At 31.7% G+C, this 17,668-nt stretch overlaps 1 protein-coding gene and 2 non-coding genes across 5 annotated transcripts in view; 2 read left to right on the forward strand and 1 right to left on the reverse strand.

The window, feature by feature from the left end:
* Nucleotides 1-5,949: 5,949 nt before the first annotated feature.
* On the forward strand, nt 5,950-6,021 carry TRNAD-GUC (transfer RNA aspartic acid (anticodon GUC)). The gene has a single exon. It is a non-coding gene; the product is annotated as a tRNA-Asp (tRNA).
* A 277-nt stretch (nt 6,022-6,298) lies between these two features.
* Nucleotides 6,299-6,370, reverse strand: TRNAD-GUC (transfer RNA aspartic acid (anticodon GUC)). Its single transcript has one exon. It is a non-coding gene; the product is annotated as a tRNA-Asp (tRNA).
* Nucleotides 6,371-10,019: 3,649 nt separating this feature from the next.
* The window catches only part of LOC124838029 (uncharacterized), a 32,988-nt gene continuing 25,339 nt past the window's right edge, over nt 10,020-17,668 (forward strand). For 2 of the 3 annotated variants that reach the window (XM_088093814.1, XM_088093815.1), the window contains exons 1-7: nt 10,020-10,172; nt 11,206-11,319; nt 12,474-12,564; nt 12,713-12,790; nt 12,867-12,929; nt 13,017-13,121; nt 14,319-14,429. In XM_088093814.1, coding sequence (XP_087949940.1) covers nt 11,240-11,319; nt 12,474-12,564; nt 12,713-12,790; nt 12,867-12,929; nt 13,017-13,121; nt 14,319-14,429 — 528 coding nt within the window. In that variant the 5' untranslated portion in view covers nt 10,020-10,172; nt 11,206-11,239. The remainder of the gene's footprint in view (nt 10,173-11,205; nt 11,320-12,473; nt 12,565-12,712; nt 12,791-12,866; nt 12,930-13,016; nt 13,122-14,318; nt 14,430-17,668) is intronic. The other variant, XM_047313534.2, reaches the window with a different exon arrangement.

The following is a 17,668-nucleotide window of genomic DNA, read 5'->3' on the forward strand; positions in this document are numbered from 1 at the left end:
TATCTAATCGATTAATAACATCTTAATTAACAATATTTATGTTTTGTCCTAGAGATGGTTTGAAACTGATTTTACTTTATCCTAATATTTTGTTTATTTTATAATTTGATATGTCAACGTAGTTTATGTAGGTGTCGCACTATTGTCATTGCCAGGGTACAGATAGGTCCTATTATCGCTACAAATGATATAGTGGTCTAGATTGCAGAAATAATGGGGAATAGCCTAGTCAGGTTATGGTGAAGTCGGGTTGTTAGCTTAAGCTCAGTCATCATCAATCTGGCTTTAGATGAACTCAGATATTGGTGTTAGAGCTCAGTCCTCTCCAGATCATATCAGAATATGTCATAAATGGTAAATGGAGCTCGGACATTGCTTTGCATAGCTCGATCTTTATTTGGTTATGCTTGGAAGAGTTTGGTCTTCATTCATTTGTGTTTGGAATAGCTCAGTCTTCATTCAATTATGCTTAGAAGAGCTCAGTCTTCTTCTCGGAAAGGTTGGCCATTGCTTCCATAACTCGGTCTTTGTTTGGAAGAGGTCGACCATTGCTTATACAACTCAGTCTTTATTTGAAAGAAGTTGGTCGATGTTTGAACAACAATAAAAACCTGAGTTGGAATTTGGATGATCCCTTTCAACAATTTTCTTTCTTTTGATTGACTTAAGACGAAAGATTATGCACTTCAAATATAAAGTATCAAACAAGAAAAGATATGGGAAATGAAAAAAAATTAATTGTTGAATGTTAATTTGTTACCCAAAACCTTATTTAATCAAAATCAATGACAAGTGAAATTCTAACACTCGAATTTAGATATGAAAACAAATTTTGTACTATAACTATGAGACATTTCTACATTTACTTACACGTACCAAACAAAGATTTCAATATTTGATTTGAAACTATTTATTTATTTTTATTTATCGTAGCGCATTTAATTTATAGTATAATTGTATTCCATAATGTTTATTCTAGATTATCGTGTTGTAGGTATTTTAAACAATTGCGAGTATTCCTAGATTTTATACATTCGTTATAGGGATAAATATATAGCGTATTATCCATGTATAATTTCTCCAAAACTTAATTATATAAATTTCTTATAAATACGTACTTTTTCCCTAAAATTTACTTACGATTTACTTTTTTTAAAAATTTGTTACAATTTATTTCCTAAAGTTTCATACAATTGAAATGACTAAAAGAAATTATTCTTTACTTAAAAACTAAAATAATTAATTAGTTATTATATTTTAATCCTTTTTTTAAATTACAGTTTAAAATGACTTCTAATAATATTTACTCCTACAAAGTAAATGAAATAAAATATTCCACTTTAACTTTAAAATCCAAAACATCAGTATGAAGAAAGAACATAAAACGTCAATTAAGATGGAAAATAAATTCAACTGATGCTAAACAATAGAAATAATATTTACATCATAATTTCATCTCAAGTATACAAAAAAATGCTGCTTTTATCTCGTCAAAAAGAATTGAAAAATTGACTTCTAATAAAAAGCTTAAATAGCAGGGAATAAACCCTGGAATAACAAACCCATAATGCCATAAAGTTGTTCACATTTCTCAGAAAATCTGAGTTTCTTGGTTCACATTTCAGGTAAGCGTCGTCACCTTCTTAGAGTGAAAAAAAAGTGCTCAACAAAACACCTTCTCTTCTTCTTTCATGCACATTCTTCTGATCATCACCTTTTCTACTTTTCTTTAACAGGTTGAAAAGCTTTTGTTCTTGTTCTTTCTTTCAAGTACAAGTACGTACTTCGGGCTACTATTTTTCCTTTTTCTTTTACTTTTTCTAAATTTGATCATGTTGTTCTTATTACTTAATCATAGCTTGTTATGCAAGTTAAAGTTTTATACTTTTGAAATCTTGGTCCGAACAAGATCAATTCTTTTTCAAAGAATCTATAAAACTTCATTGTTTTTTCCAAAGGAAATATCAAGCCTTGTTTTGGAAAGATCAAGCGATTCAAAAGCTTTCTTATGTGAGTGATGCAAGTTTCTTTCTTGGCATTCTGTCACCTTTTTCTATTTCATTTGAGGAAACAGTTCGTATTTTCATCATTCAAATCCTTTAAGGGTTATTAGATGGCATATGAAGAAGAACCGATGGCATATGAAGAAGAACTGGCATATGAAGAAGAACCGGGTTTCCACATAGAGATTCATGACATCATGGGAAGATGGATACCTGAGGCGAGTCTTGATGTGGATCATTTCATCGGATATCTGAGGTGCACTATCACACGCCTTCATGAGTTTGTGGAGGAGTCTCAGATGTTTGAGTTCTATGTATGGTGGACTCAGCCCACCCCGCCATATTATCGTCGCAGAGGACGATGTTCTTCGTCTGATGGATCAGACGGGGACTCTGAGGATTCCGAACGCACTTTGACTGCCCCTATATACCCGATTCCTTTGGAGGAGAATCTCGAGAGTCTTGAAGAGCTTCACCAGAGGGAGGAGGAAGAGTCAAAAGAGCACAAGGATGAAGAGAATGATTATCTTTGTGAGATTTCTTCCCAAGGATCCTGTTGTTAGGGTTTTTCTAACCATTCAACCATGGTTAGGGTTTTTGGTGTAGCTTCTCTATAGCCTTTGTAATTACTGATGAATCATTAAATGCTTTTGGAAAAGGTTTAAATTCTTTTTCCCATTTTATTATTCTTTATAAGAGAAGAGAAGAAGGATAAGGTGAATTCATTAAATGCTTTTGGAAAAATTTTGAATTTTCTAGTGGTTGTGTAAACAATAAATGTCTGTGGTAAAGTTAGGTATGCATGGAGTGTGATGTATATGAAAATTCGAAACTATAACTTGAACTTTACACTCCCATATCAAGTACTAATTATGTGGGGATAATTGAATTATTTTATTATACCAAACATAATTTTTTACAATGATTAATGATTGAGATTGGATTTTCTTTAGAAAAATGTAGCTTCTGTTTTTTAACATTTAACGTGAGCGTCAGTAATGAAAGTAGCACAGACAAATCTTGATTTATAATTAAAACTCATACATTTGATTGATATTAATTGTGTATTCTACAAAGTTCAAATGGTAAGGTTCAATTTGTCTTTTTTTTGTTTATAAGATTGCCTAGATATATTAGGTGGAGAAACAATGGGAAAATATTCGCTAATGATTCATTTAATATATCAATGAGAAATATTAATAATAATCAAGATTTCAACTTCATTGTTGGGTTTAAGTGGAACTCTTCCATAGAAAGTTTGTAACTTAAATTCACTAATGATAATTTATTATTGTAAACCTCTAAATTTGATAGGATTTTATAAACAATAATAAGTGCAAGAAATAATTTTGACATCCGTTAAGTGGAATATTATATCTCAGTTAACAATCGAGACATATCTAAATGTAGTAAAAAAAAAGTGAATTTTTACCTCGATTATAAACTAAAACATACACTTTAATATTAGGTCTTGATTTAATAAGAACTTAAACATAACACCATTAATAAATAATAAAAAAAAGTAATAATGTTACGTTTATTTTAATAACTAAAACCTAAACCTTTTTCATATAAAACTTGTTTCATTTTAAAAGGCATATATTAAACTTCACTTATCTAGATAAATTAAAACTTAATATCTTTAAAATAAAATAATTTATTTAAATCAGAAAATATTAGGCTTCGTGTTTTATCACACTTGAAGCCTAATACCCTTTAAATTAAATAATTTTAAATTAATTAAATTTTGGCTTTTCTCATACCTAAAACCTAATTACTAGTGCCATCAGGAGAAATGACAGCGGTTATTTTCACTGATAGACACCGGTTTCTTAACCGAGACATATTCAGACAATGTAAAAAGTGATAGACCTTATGTCTCGGTTCATAACCGAAGCATAAAATGGTAAGATTATGCCTCGATTCAAAATTAACTAAAGCAGTAACATTTTTTATTTTTTTAAATATTTTTTTTCACTGTACTTTATGCCTCGGTTCCTGATGAACCGAGGTCGTTTCTCCCCCTCTCTTGTACCTCCATTTCCTCTCCTACATCTCCCATGCCGATAATCAGTTCTCCAACCCAATCCCATCCTCCTTCTCCGCACTCTCCGTCCTCCGCCATCTCAACCTCTCCAACAACGCGTTCAACGCCACCTTCCCCTCCAACCTCACCCGCCTCGCCAATCTCCAAGTCCTTGACCTCTACAACAACAACATGACTGGTCCTCTCCCCCTCGTCATCGCCACCATGCCCATCCTCCGTAATCTCCATCTCGGCGGCAACTTTTTCTCCGGCCAGATCCCTCCCGAGTATGGCACTTGGCAGCACCTAATGAGCTCATGGGAAACATCCTGCGGAGCTTGGAAACCTCACCGCGCTTCGCGAGCTCTACATTGGCTACTACAACGCTTACTCCGGCGGCATCCCGTCGGAGAATGGAAACTTGTCCCAACTTGTTTGTTTCGACGCTGCGTATTGCGGACTCTCCGACGATATTTCGGCTGACCTCGGAAGGCTTTCAGAATATGGACACGCTCTTTCTTTAGGTGAATGCGCTCTCCGGCTCGCTCACTCCTGAGCTGGGGAACCTGAAGAGTCTCAAGTCGATGGATCTGTACAACAACGTTCTCTCCGACGAGGTTCTGACGAGCTTTGCGGAGCTCAAGAATCTAACTCTGCTAAACCTTAACCGTGTAGGAGTCAGCCGTCAGCTCCAACTCCTCCTTCTTTGTGTTGTGAAACTAAAGTATATTTGTAAGATTATTATTAATGAGTCAAGCACGTGCTTCGTGAAGTAGCCTTGCTATTTTTTAGGGTTAGGAGTGGAAGAAGAAAAAGTTGGAGGGAAGGAAGAAGGTGAAGATGTGACACGATGTGACAAGGAAAAATGGGATGGATGGGATGTGACGCATTTCCTTGCACACTGATTCATGCCATTAATGGTGCCCTCCATCTTTGCTTCCTCTTTTGTACTTCTCTCATCAGGCCTCCTCGGTTCTATACTGACCGAGACATAAACCTCTTTCAACACCAGTTTTGTATAGAACCGAAGCACTAGATCACGTGTTAGGCCAAAACTCAATTTTGCAGAGGTGCAGGTAACTTTTTCAGAAAGTATTAGGCACCGGTTATAATTTTAACTGAGGTAAGATGCTCTATATGCTTAGGATATTCTTAAATCGGTACATATAAGTTTGTAAAAACTACAAGATTGTCATCGCCTTCAGATAAGCTTTAGTTTTTCTTTGACCGAAGCCTATTAGACGAGTTCAAAAACATATTTTTTACTAGTGAATATTACCTTTATGCTTCAATTTTGGTAATAGCTTAAGTCTATTTTAGGATTTTTTTTTTAAATAATTTTTTTTTTTGTTTTTAATTTTGCCTAGATATCAAACTTGGACAGAATTAAAGTGAGAGTCAGATACAACAATATGAAATCAGACACAACCAAAACATATTATAAATGATACCCAACAAGATATATTTATAATAAGATTGTAAAAGTTATTTATATTACATTTATAATAATAATAGTTTTTATTGTATTAAATAAATTAAATATAAATATAGACGTAAAGAGTGTATTTCTATTAGTAAATGTGTTTCCCTTTTAAGAATAAAGTAAATAATATTTATAAGAATGATGCTATTAAATGCTACCGAAATTACTTTATTTTTATATTTAAGTCTATCATGCATGAGGTGTGTTTCTTTTTTTATACATGAGTTCATTAATTAATATATTTTACTAACATGGACTAGTTTAAGTTTTTCTTCCCATGCTCAAAAAGAATTGTTACATATTTAAAAAAGAGAAAACTTGTTTTTATAACATTTAATTCATAAAATGAAGCATAAGAAATTCCCAACTATTACATCGAGAAAACATAGTTTAAAGTTATAGATAATACATACATTATTTAAATCGAAAAGCATCGTGTCGTTGTAGTATAGTGGTGAGTATTTCCGCCTGTCACGCGGACGACCCGGGTTCGATCCCCGGCAACGGCGAATGTTTTTTTATCTTTTTCGATTTTTGATTAAAATTCATTCCACTAAGCGCGTTTGGATCCATCCTAGAAGTAACAGAAATGATTCTAATAAGAATAACCAGTACCAGTTCCCCAATAATCACGATACAACATAACTAAACTTAATCTAACTTAAAATGAGATACAAGTACAAAAGATGTCTCAGAATAGTTAATAAAATAAAAATTATTAGAATCAAACGCGCTTTGCAGGTGTAAACTGACTTTCAATCAAAATTGGATAAAAACATAAAGCTTCGCCGTTGCCGGGGATCGAACCCGGGTCGTCCGCGTGACAGGCGGAAATACTTACCACTATACTACAACGACTTAATTATTAGAGTCTTGAACTAAACAAATTTAGCTAATTATTAATGTTTTTCAACATTTGATTGTTGTTTAATTTTTACATAGAGATCTTGGAACAGATTCTTTCGAACCTGAATTCGGTAATATTCTGTATGGTGTATTATACAGATTCTTCTAATATTGAAAATTTAATTTTTGTTTATATATTCGTTTTGTCTTCAAAGTTCCACTAACTAAATAAGGGTCTTAAATGGGCTGCGTGTTAAAGAATACAATAGTTTCCAATTTTCAAAGTTATTTTAATACTAATAATATATTAACATATTATCTTTAAAGAAATAAAAAAATTTCACACGAAGTCTCGTTTGTTTTTAAATCCTCTGTTTAAAATAAAATCAAATTAATAATTAAGTCTAATATAACTTGTATATCTATCTTTTTATATATCAAATTATTCTATTTAAATATTAAAATTAATTTTATTTTTTAATTTAAATTTAAAAAAAAAATACTTGTTTGAAAGTTATAATTTCTTTTAAAATTTTGATCAATGTTTACGGTTTATCTTGTTTGATCTGATAATCAAATTGACTATTAAGTGCAAGAACCAACTTATCCTTTAAAGAAAAACAAAATCAAAATATTAAAAAATGTAAATGTAAAATTTTTCAAATACTAATTTTAGAAAACTAGTGTATTTTTCTTGTTAGTTTATTTATAAATTTAATTTTTCTAAACAAAAGTTAATTATAATCACGATTCTATAAGAATTTTTATATATTATGAGTTTTCTACCTGAGATACTCTTCTTCAACTTCAACTTCTAGGTATTTTGAAATGTTCACAAGTACATATATAGTTTCAGTTCAAAGGAGGTGCGCAAAAAAACATTGTTATCCTTCAAGTCATTTATGTGTGTGAGGTGATAATAAAGTTGAATGAATAGGTAATTAATTATGTTGTGAATAGTATTATTTACATTGTTTATGAGTTTTTACTTAGTTAAGCCTAAACTACTTAGGCGATTACTTTGGTTAATTTGTTTAGGATTCCGTTAATCCATTTTATGACACAGAGTTTGACATGTGAAAAAAAAATTAAAAAAAAGATAAAAGTACTACAAACTAACATATAATATTTACAAAATACGACTTTAATGGAGGTTATACAAATATAATGGAAAAGACTAAATTAATTCAATTTAAAACAAAATGGAACTAATTGAACAAGAAGAAGGTGATCAAAATGAGTAAAAACAACAAAATTTGGGACGTGTTACTTTATTTTTTGTCTTTGTTATTTATTTTACTCGACTTTCTACCACCACCTCTGTTCCACCACAACTCGCTTATAACATAATCAACCATGATATAATGCTTCATAATGTAACATTTTTTCCCGTTTTACTGTTCTATTGATCAAAAGAAATCCAACACTATTGCAAGATTAGTACAAAGAAGATAAAAGAAGGAGCCAAATGAACTCAATTATTACATGAAATAAGCTCAAATGAACTTCTCAACACATACACATACTTACATGACAGAGAAAAAAGGGAGAAAGGGAAAAAGGTAAACAAAAACCCCTAAGAGAAGGGAAAAGAAGGGAAATGAGTGGTGGAAAAGAGAGGAAGAAGAAGAAGGTAATGGAGGTGGATTGTAGAGGAGAGAGGGAGAAAGGGGAAAAAGTGGGAGAAGGTGATGAATGGTGGAGGAAGAAAGAAAAAAAAAATCAAGATTAACACAATGATTATCTTCTAAATAATGTGAATACAAATATAACAGAAGAAATTACATTAAATCTTTTTAAACACACTAATGCAAAAGATTGATTCAATGACGACTTAATAAGTTGACGAGTCTTGTCATAATAAGTTAAGTAACAAATTCGTAATAAAGACTTAAACTTATTATGATTGGTGTAAGCGCACTTATCATAATAATTTCATCCGTGCATAATTTTGTAATCAAATAATTAAACTTACCGTTACTGATTGTAAGTTTAGTAATTTCAAGTAATATATTAAGTTTTAAAGTTATTTCAAATGTCCACAAGTATACATCTTTTTAATAATAATAATTTTTCGTATATTAATGAAAATCTTAAATGTTCAATTTAAACACATAGTTTGATTATATAACAAGATTACCTATGTTTTTAATTCTACATTAAATTCGAATTTGTCAATATCTCAAAATATTATTTCTCAAACTTTGAAAAACGATAAATATAATTTTTCTAATCTAACTAAGTTAAATCTTTTTTACATGTCAAATATATTTCAAAATGATATTTAAATCATTTTGATAAGTTCCAACACAAACTTCAGTTTGATACACAACTTAACAAACTTTACAAAATTAACAAAATTAATTTTAAAAAATTATATCCATTCACTTTTAAAATTTAAAACCAAAATATATCAAAATTTTAAATAAAATAAAATTCTAATTTAACTTAAATTTTAGAAATTAAAAACTTGTATTATATCATATTGTCTTTATATATATAATTATTCAGAGTTCTTTTCACAATCATTAATCTAAAACATTTAATAAATATTTCTTTATATAAATTAGAGCTAACTTATAGGTACATTAAAGTTTCTTTTATTTAAAACTTTAATATAATATTCTATAAATTCATTTATGTATAGTTGTAACTTATAATTTTTTAGGTTTTCTTTTTATTTTAACACGTTGAGAATATATATAATTTTTTATCTAATATCCTTAGAGAAAAACGCAATACCAATATTTTATAAAAGATTTTTTTAAGAGAAGTATTAATTAGAAACATATTTGTCTGTAAAATACGCTAAAAAGTAATAAGAACACATTTTGTAATGTTGGTCGGAGTTTATTAAAATTTAGAAAAAGAAAATTATAGATCCAAAACCGTATTTAATGTATCTGTCCTTTTTTGGTCGTCAATAAATTCTCAGCAATAAAAAATGTGTCAGAAAGAGTTTCGAACATTGCTCTTTTATTTAGTAAAAACGTAGATAGCCGAGACTGAGCAACAATATAAGAATAAAGAGGATCGAGTTAAAATAAAATAGACATGCATATTAATTTTGTATTTAGTTTTCAAATGAAATTTACTTTTAACATGCAAACTTCATTTATATTTTATTTTTAAAATGAATAAAAGCATCAATATATTAAAATGAGTAAATTAATAGATTTGCAATTTAGAACTGCAGATTTGGAAACCTATGTTAAATTCTGCTATTTAAAACTAGACTTGAAAAAAAAAACAGTTATTAATTATACAATCTAAAAAAGATACAATTAAAGATGTTAAACGTTAATTTTATTTTTTTACATATTCACATAAAGTTCAAGAAAGTGTGCTAAATGAAATATCGTTTTTCTGTTTAGATTCTCTATTTTCCAATAATTTTTCTTTTTCTTCAACCCAATTATTTCCCCTGTTTCAAGCATAACCACATTATTAATTTATTTTATATTAAATAATATTTTAAAAAATCTTTAAAATTACTTTTCATCTTTTCTTAATTATCCATGAAAGTTAAATACCTTATTACAATTATTATATTATTAAAATAAAAAAATAATTTTAAATTAACTTGATCCAAACTTTTATTTTTTATTTTTTATTCATTTATTTATTTTCTCTGAAATGTCTCACTTTTACTATTTTCTCTAATTCCCTTTGACTTGCATCACAAACCCACATTTCCTCGCTCTTTCTCTCTCTGCCCCGTCATGTACAACTTCTGAGTTCCTTTTTGCATCTCTCAAATTTTCTTACAATCTTTTTTTCTCGGAGGTTGGCGACGTTTTTGTACTTGCTGCCGGTGAGTTCCATATTCTGCATACGCGTTTTCATTCTTCTTTTTCGTCTTCTTAATTTCATTTTAGCAATTGCTTGTGTTAGTTCGTTAATTTGGTTTAAATGCTTTGTGTTTGATGCAACTGTGTTTCAAGTTGTTGTAGGTTTCTTTTCTTGTTATTTTTTACATTGTGTTTTTTGTGCACAGAAAAAAAAACGAGTGTTTACAGAGTTCCCGATCTTTGGGAATTCTGATAGGATGATATGATAATGTTCATGATTGTGTGAGAAATTTGGGTTGTCAGTAATGTGGTGAAATGAAATGGATTAATTTTGAGAGTTTGTTTTGTGGTGCTAATTTGATGGTTGTACTCATAATTGTGTGTTGTAATTTGTAACGAAGTTTATGAGCAGAGTTCTTATTATACAGAGAAAGTCTGTTTCACGAATAATTCAAGAGATGAAGGTGAATTCAAATGATAAATGTAACTGAAAAACTAATCATAGTACCTAAACTAATTATTTATTCTATATAACAGCAAACTTTATGTAACAGAAAGATATTCTGTCATTCGAAAATGTTGTTGTCTATATACTGCTTTGAGGTTTGTTGTTGAACAATATGCCATTATGTGTAATTGGCTTGATGGTAAAAGTGAAAGGGAGGGAGGGATAGGTAGTGGGTTTGAGTATTCCAATTAACAAAATCTAAATTCTAACAAATAACATTTAAAAAAGGAAAATTGTGTGGGGTGTATTTGGGTTATAGCTTATTGTGGTAAATAACTACCTTCTTTTGGTGGTTGCTGAGAGAGCTTTTTAAGAAAAAAGGTTTTGGAACAAAGGATCATGTAGTTATGTGTGAAGTAATGTATTGCGAATTAATAAGATATGCTTTGCGCATTGAAAAAGTTAACTCATTGGTATTTGTTTCCTCTTGAATCATTCCCTGGTACGAACCCGATAATTCAGAAATCTTGATTTGGACCTGAATAAAGGGATCGTATGAAGGAATTTATTTTTAATAATGGATTGAATCAACTATCACTCAATTACAGGTTATTTTGAAGAGGACCTTGTGCAGGCCATTCTATGTCTTCTGTTACAAATTCTTCACATGTACTACATAATAATGATGGGGTTCCTGGCCAAGGCTCTAAGATTCTAGGAAGGTAATACATTGATTCTTATAATACAACTTTTGATAAAAATTCCATCATTGTCGTATATTTACTCTTTCTAAGATTGTCATTATGTTCTGCAAATGTTGTGTTCATTTTCATACTTTATTTCTACATTTTTTAATGTTTTAAAAAGAATGATTGTTCTCATCTGTAGTCCAATCAACTGTGAATCAGTAAAATTTTGATCTTCAGTCTCCCAGGCATGTTTACGACCACCTGGATTTGTTAAAGGTCTTGGACATTCAATGTCATTTTCTTAATAATAAAAGAATACACTTTTAACTCAAAAGTCTCCTAAATTGACAATTGTTGTTTGCAAGCCGCCTGATATTGGGTATATTAAATTTAATATTGATGGTGCGACTTGTGGAAATTTTGGATTGGTGGCTTGTGCTAGTATTTTTTATGGTAGCAAAGGTAAATTTGAGGGGGGTTTATTCCTTTCTTGTCAATGACATTGCTCTTAAGGCTGAGCTTCTGGGAGCCATGTTAGTCATTGAGCTTGCAGGGTTAGAGGATGGAATTCTTTATGGTTGGAAAGTGATTGACAGTTGGTGGTTGAAGCATGTTGAAATCCTTCTATGGTTCCTTGGTTTATCTGAGGAAGATTGAAGTGTTGTGTGGCTTTGTGATATTTTGAATTTGAAAGTTCCTCACATTTTTAGGGAGGGAAATAGATGTCTTGATGATAGACTTGCTAATTTGGGGGTTGAGTTTAAGATTGAGATCATGTGGGTAGATGCCCTTCTTTCTTGTGTAAGTTTTGATATTTTAGAAATATGTTTGGTCTGCTAGGGTATAGATTTTCTTCATTCATAGGTTTTGTTAAGGCCCCCCCCCCCATGATTTTTTTTTGTATTGTTGTTTCTTTCTCTCTTGTATATACATATCCTTGGGAGAGCAGGTGATGAGATATGACGTGTCAACCTAGTTGGGATGTCATATTCTCTTAGTGATGCTTTCTTGAGTGACACCTTATTAGAGTAAAGGTATAAACTTTTAACAACGAATGTATTTACAAATAATTTGGAGGAAAAGGGTTCCACCTTAAGGAAGGTGATGTGGTGTTTCTGAGCTATCTTGAAAATTACAATCTGTTATGTTCAAGTTGTGATGTAGTAAATTTGATGCTTCCATTGTAGGCACAAATTTGAAACACAACTGACTCAGAGAAATTTCAAAAGCAATGATGCACACAATCACATCCAGGACCAAGATGCCACACCAGCCACGGTAATGAAGTAAACCAGTAAATTTTGTACAGGAGATTTTGGCAGAAAAAAATGCTAGAAGGCGTCACAACGCATTCATGCATTTTTTTTTCTTTGAAAGATACAAGGTGCTTCATACAATTCCAATCAGATTATAAGTTTGTTTGTAGGAACTTTATTCACGAGCAAGGGGGCAAGAAGAGGAGATCCTCTCCCTCCGTGAACAAATTGCTTTTGCCTGCATGAAGGTACAAAATGTACACGTGTCAGTTATGTCTATCTACATCTTCGGCTTTTGAGGAAATTAACTAAATTTAATGGCAGCAGGAACTGCAGCTGTTGAATGAGAAATGCAAACTGGAGAGGCAATTCTCTGAACTAAGAATGGTTAGTAAATTTCTTTGTAAATTATAGTTATATTTTAGCATCTTATATAACATCAATCTTAAACTTTGAATGTTACATTTTTATTAGGCAGTTGATGAAAAGCAAAGTGAAGCTATCTCATCTGCATCTAATGATTTGGCTCGCAGAAAAGGTTATCTTGAAGAAAATTTAAAACTTGCTCATGATTTGAAAGTAAGTATAGTTTCGTGATGTCAGTATGTTATTGACCCTCTGTTCATTATTTTATTGTTTTGTTGCTACTTTTATAGCTATTTTTTATTGGTAGAGATGGAATGCTACCATTACCTAGATACTTGAAGTTAGCTGGTGTCTTGATTCTACTGTGGCTGTTGATGTCGATTAATGGCTTTCTATTTTTTTTTAATTCATTTTAGAATGGACCCAAAATAATCTCTGCTTAAATTAAGTTCACAATTTATTTGCACACTAATTTTTTTTCTGCCGGTGCAAGTATAAGTTTTCGTTAAAACGCCTGAAAAAGTTAAGTTGAAAGAAAATTTGATATAAAAAACAATTTACATCAAGAAAGATTTAATCAGGTTATACTAATCATTTGGTTGCTGTAGTGACACTCATCTTGGACTCGGTTTCAATATGAAAAAATATATGTTGTAGTTCCTGTAAGGGCATATAGGGACTAAAACTTTAAAACTAAAGAATCATAATTACAGCAGGGACCAATGTGTTCGATGGAGTCAAACTTAATTTTTTTCCCTTATAGGGACTGATACCTAAATGAGTGTTCCCTATAGGGACCAAATGATTATTTTAACCATTTAATGCATTGATAACATCTTGAAAAAGAGAATGAATTTTATTATTTTCATTCATGTCTATTACATTCTTTTTACCTCTATTTGTAACAATCTAATCTTTTAAAAAAGGAAAATAAGAAAACAATATACTGAAAAATAAACTAGAAGATCCTACAAATATTTTCTCTAATTAAGAAGGTTCTATAGATATTTTCTCTAATATGGAAGATTTTCCTCTAATTACAACACCTTGTTCTCATTTGTAGTTCAAGTTCCCCACATTACTTCCATATCTCTAAAGCAACAAGGATTTATTCTAGGAAACTTTCTTGGAATCTTTCATTGAGTCTTCACTTAATTGAGCCAAATTTGTTATTAAAGGTTCTAAAATAACAAAGGAAATGATCAATTCATTATAAAAAAGATATTTTATTAAAATATGTGGTTGAAGTCATATATTAATAGAGATTATTTCCGTAAGTATACCAAATCAAGCGCTAGTTATATGCTTATTTTGCAGTTGATCAAATACTGTATGGATTTGATACACACATAGAACTTTCTTTATTCGTGAACTTCTGATTACTATTGTTGATGTATATGATTCTTATAGGCCGTAGATGATGAGAGATATATCTTCATGTCATCTATGCTGGGGTTGCTTGCTGAATATAGTCTTTGGCCTCGTGTTATGAATGCCTCTTCAATATCTAGCTGTGTAAAGGTATGAAATATGTGGTGATGTATATGACAGGTTAAACATTATAATGCATTGATCTTTTCCATGTCATGTCACTTGTTTCATGAATTTTTAAGTGACCTTTGAATGCCAATTTTTGTTTGAGCTGACAAAAAATTCTTGGACATGGATTAAGAAGGTTGAATGATCCTGAGAGAGTAAAGCATTCATTCGTGGATTGTTGATATGTATTTGGTGCATTATGTAGCTGTTTGTTTCAGAATTTTATATGTTGGTACAATATTTGATTTTATAATTGGCAGATTCCGCAATTTAGTTTTTGTTAGAATGTAATCAGTTGTTACAGATCTCTAGGGAATTAAGCATTAGATAATCTGGAAAATTAGGATGATTGATTCCTAGTTATTAGGTGTATTTATTATACTTGATTTTGTATTATGCTATAAATACATTATGTGTGGTCTGCATTAGACACAATACATTAAGAACATATACAATCTTTCATGGTATCAGTAGTTTAGGGTTTTTGATTTGGTTTCATTTTTTTTTTGGGTGAACAATATCTGTAGCCACTATGTGCCCCTTCTCTTTAGCACTGGGCATCCTTTTCCTGCGGTGACCACTGCGATTGAGACCGTCTTCCTCCGGTGATCACCATGCTTCATTCACCCCTCCAATCCACTTCAAAGTAACAAGTGATCTTAGTACTACCTTTGTCTTCATACAATAATCCTCGTCCTAGAGCATCTTTTATGTATTGAAGGATACTTATCACAGCATCCCAATGGCTATCACAAGGAGTATTTAGAAATTGTCTTACCACATTAATCACAAAAATGAAGTCGGGTCTGGTGATAGTGAGATAATTGAGTCTGCCTACCAAGCGACGATATCTTTCTGGGTCTTTCAATGGCTCCCCCTAACCTGGAAGAAGCTTGATATTGGGATCCATAGGAGTATCACAAGGACAACAGTCAAGCATAACAGTTTCAGTAAGAATGTCTATGGCATACTTACGTTGATTAATGACAATTCTAGAAGCAGATTGAGTAACTTCAATGCTTAAGAAACATTTTAGAGGGCTTAGATCTTTAATATGAAATTGTTATGAAAGGTACTTACTCTTTGAGTTGTCGAATCCTATTCTCATCGTCACCTGTGATGACAATGTCATCAACTGTGATGACAATGTCATCAACTGTGATGACAATGTCATCAACATAAACAATAAGGTAAATGCACTTGCTAGAAGAGTGAAAAGAGAAGACATAATGGTCAACCTTGAAGTAATGAAAAACACCAGAATTGCATAATGTTTTTGTAAATCTTTTTCAGAGCTGATATTTGACAACCGTTGATAAAAATTGGATGATCCTCATGAGTGACTAAATTCTTAACCTATAAACGCTGTTTTGATAGGCATGTTTATTGTCCAGGTGTTTAGTTCATCTCCGTAGCGTTTAGGAGAAGTAACTCTTAGATGAAGAAGTGTCCGTTGATAAGCATGCATGTTAGTGATTTGCTTTCCGCACATCTAATGTATTTGTAAATAGTATGTTTGTAAAGCTAAGACATGACACACAAACATTTTATATTGGTTCACTTAACTGAGCTACGTCCAGTTCCCCTCTAAGATAACTTAGAGGGTTCCACTAGATTTTCAATGAAGTACATGTGAGTATTCTACCACTACTGGTTAAGCTAGTCAAATCCAATAAACCCCGTTACTATGACTAGAACCGAGTGCACCCACTCCTGGTTGCGCAATATTGTTCACTACTCCTAGTATCCCTAAACAATCCAGATATCTTCCTGATATTTTGTCTAGTTGAGTTTCACCCACTCCTGGTTTTCCAAGTGAACCCAGTAACCCCCGTTACCGTGACTAAAACCGAGTTTCAACCATTTCTGGTTGTGCAATATTTTTCACCACTCTTGTTATCCCTAGACAATCTAGATATCTTCCCAATATGTTGTATAGTTGAGTTTAACCCACTCCTGGTTGTCGTAGTCAACCCAGTAACCCTCGTTACCATGACTCTGACTGAGTTTCACTCACTTCTGGTTGTGCAGTATTCTTCACCACTCTTGGCATTCTTAAACATTCCTGGTATCTTCCTGATACATTGTCTAGTTAATTTTAACCCACTCATGGTTTCCACTAGATAAACTCGTCTAGCTGTCGTTTAACTTCACCAAGTTAAACGTCTCTAAGTTTCACCCACTCCTGGTTTCTACCAGAAAAACCTGTCTAGCTACAGTTTAACTTCACCAAGTTAAACGTCACTGAGTTTCACCCACTCTTGGTTTCCACTAAACAAACCCGTCTAGATTGATTACAATCAAAAGATTGATTACAAGTCCTTAGACGATAACTCTCGCAAAAAGGATATGTATGCAATACAACTCAATCTAATAGACTCACAAAATTTTTCTCTCTTCTCTCCTCTTACAACAATAAGCTAATATGTCAATGAAGTTTGAGAGTATTTCTTCTTCCTTTTAAGCTTTTCTCTCTCTCTTCTTACATAAGAAGGTTTGACTCTAAATAGTTCTGAGAGAATTCTTGATCTTTCCATGATGATGATTTTTCTTTATATTCCTTAAGTTCCCATCCTTGTGCTCTTTTTGTGCAAAGATCTTCTATTTATAAGTTTTTTGAGAATTTAGCCGTTAGACGATGCTTGTCTTGACTTTCAGCTCTTTGTAGCCTTTATCGTAGGTGACTCTCCTAGGTTGAGGTCTACATGTCAAAGCAGGCTTACTTTTTCGGTGCTTTATCAAAAGTAGATTGTACGATCTCTTTGGCGTGACTTTTGATGAGAAGATCATTCCGTGAATATCTTCTTTTTCTCTAACATCCACTTCTGACTTGTATTTGATAGAACGGGTATGCTTGACTTAGGTAGTCTGCATAGAGTAGAGTAGATATGTGTACAAGCATATATGTCCTTTTTCTTTTCATTTTAGTTGTTTTGAGATGTTGTGCAATTAATGACATTTATTGCATGTTCAGAACAACTAAAAGTATTTCAAATTTTCTGCCATTCAGGCAGAATTTGATCGTTTGAGCTTTTCACTAAGATACTAAGTAGTTGATGGAGATTTCATCGTTGGATGAGGGATATTGTTTGGCATATGGTATTGTTTAGCCTACCAGAGGCTTTTCCTAACGACACTTTGTTTAGTAAATACTTGTTTAGTTCAAGAGCGCGTTTAGTAAGACATCTTTCCTTATGTGTTTTTGGAACAATGTTTGTACC

This window comes from Vigna umbellata, chromosome 7, assembly GCF_029865625.1.
Source record: "Vigna umbellata cultivar VRB3 chromosome 7, Vumbellata_1.0, whole genome shotgun sequence".
NCBI classification, from domain to species: domain Eukaryota; kingdom Viridiplantae; phylum Streptophyta; class Magnoliopsida; order Fabales; family Fabaceae; genus Vigna; species Vigna umbellata.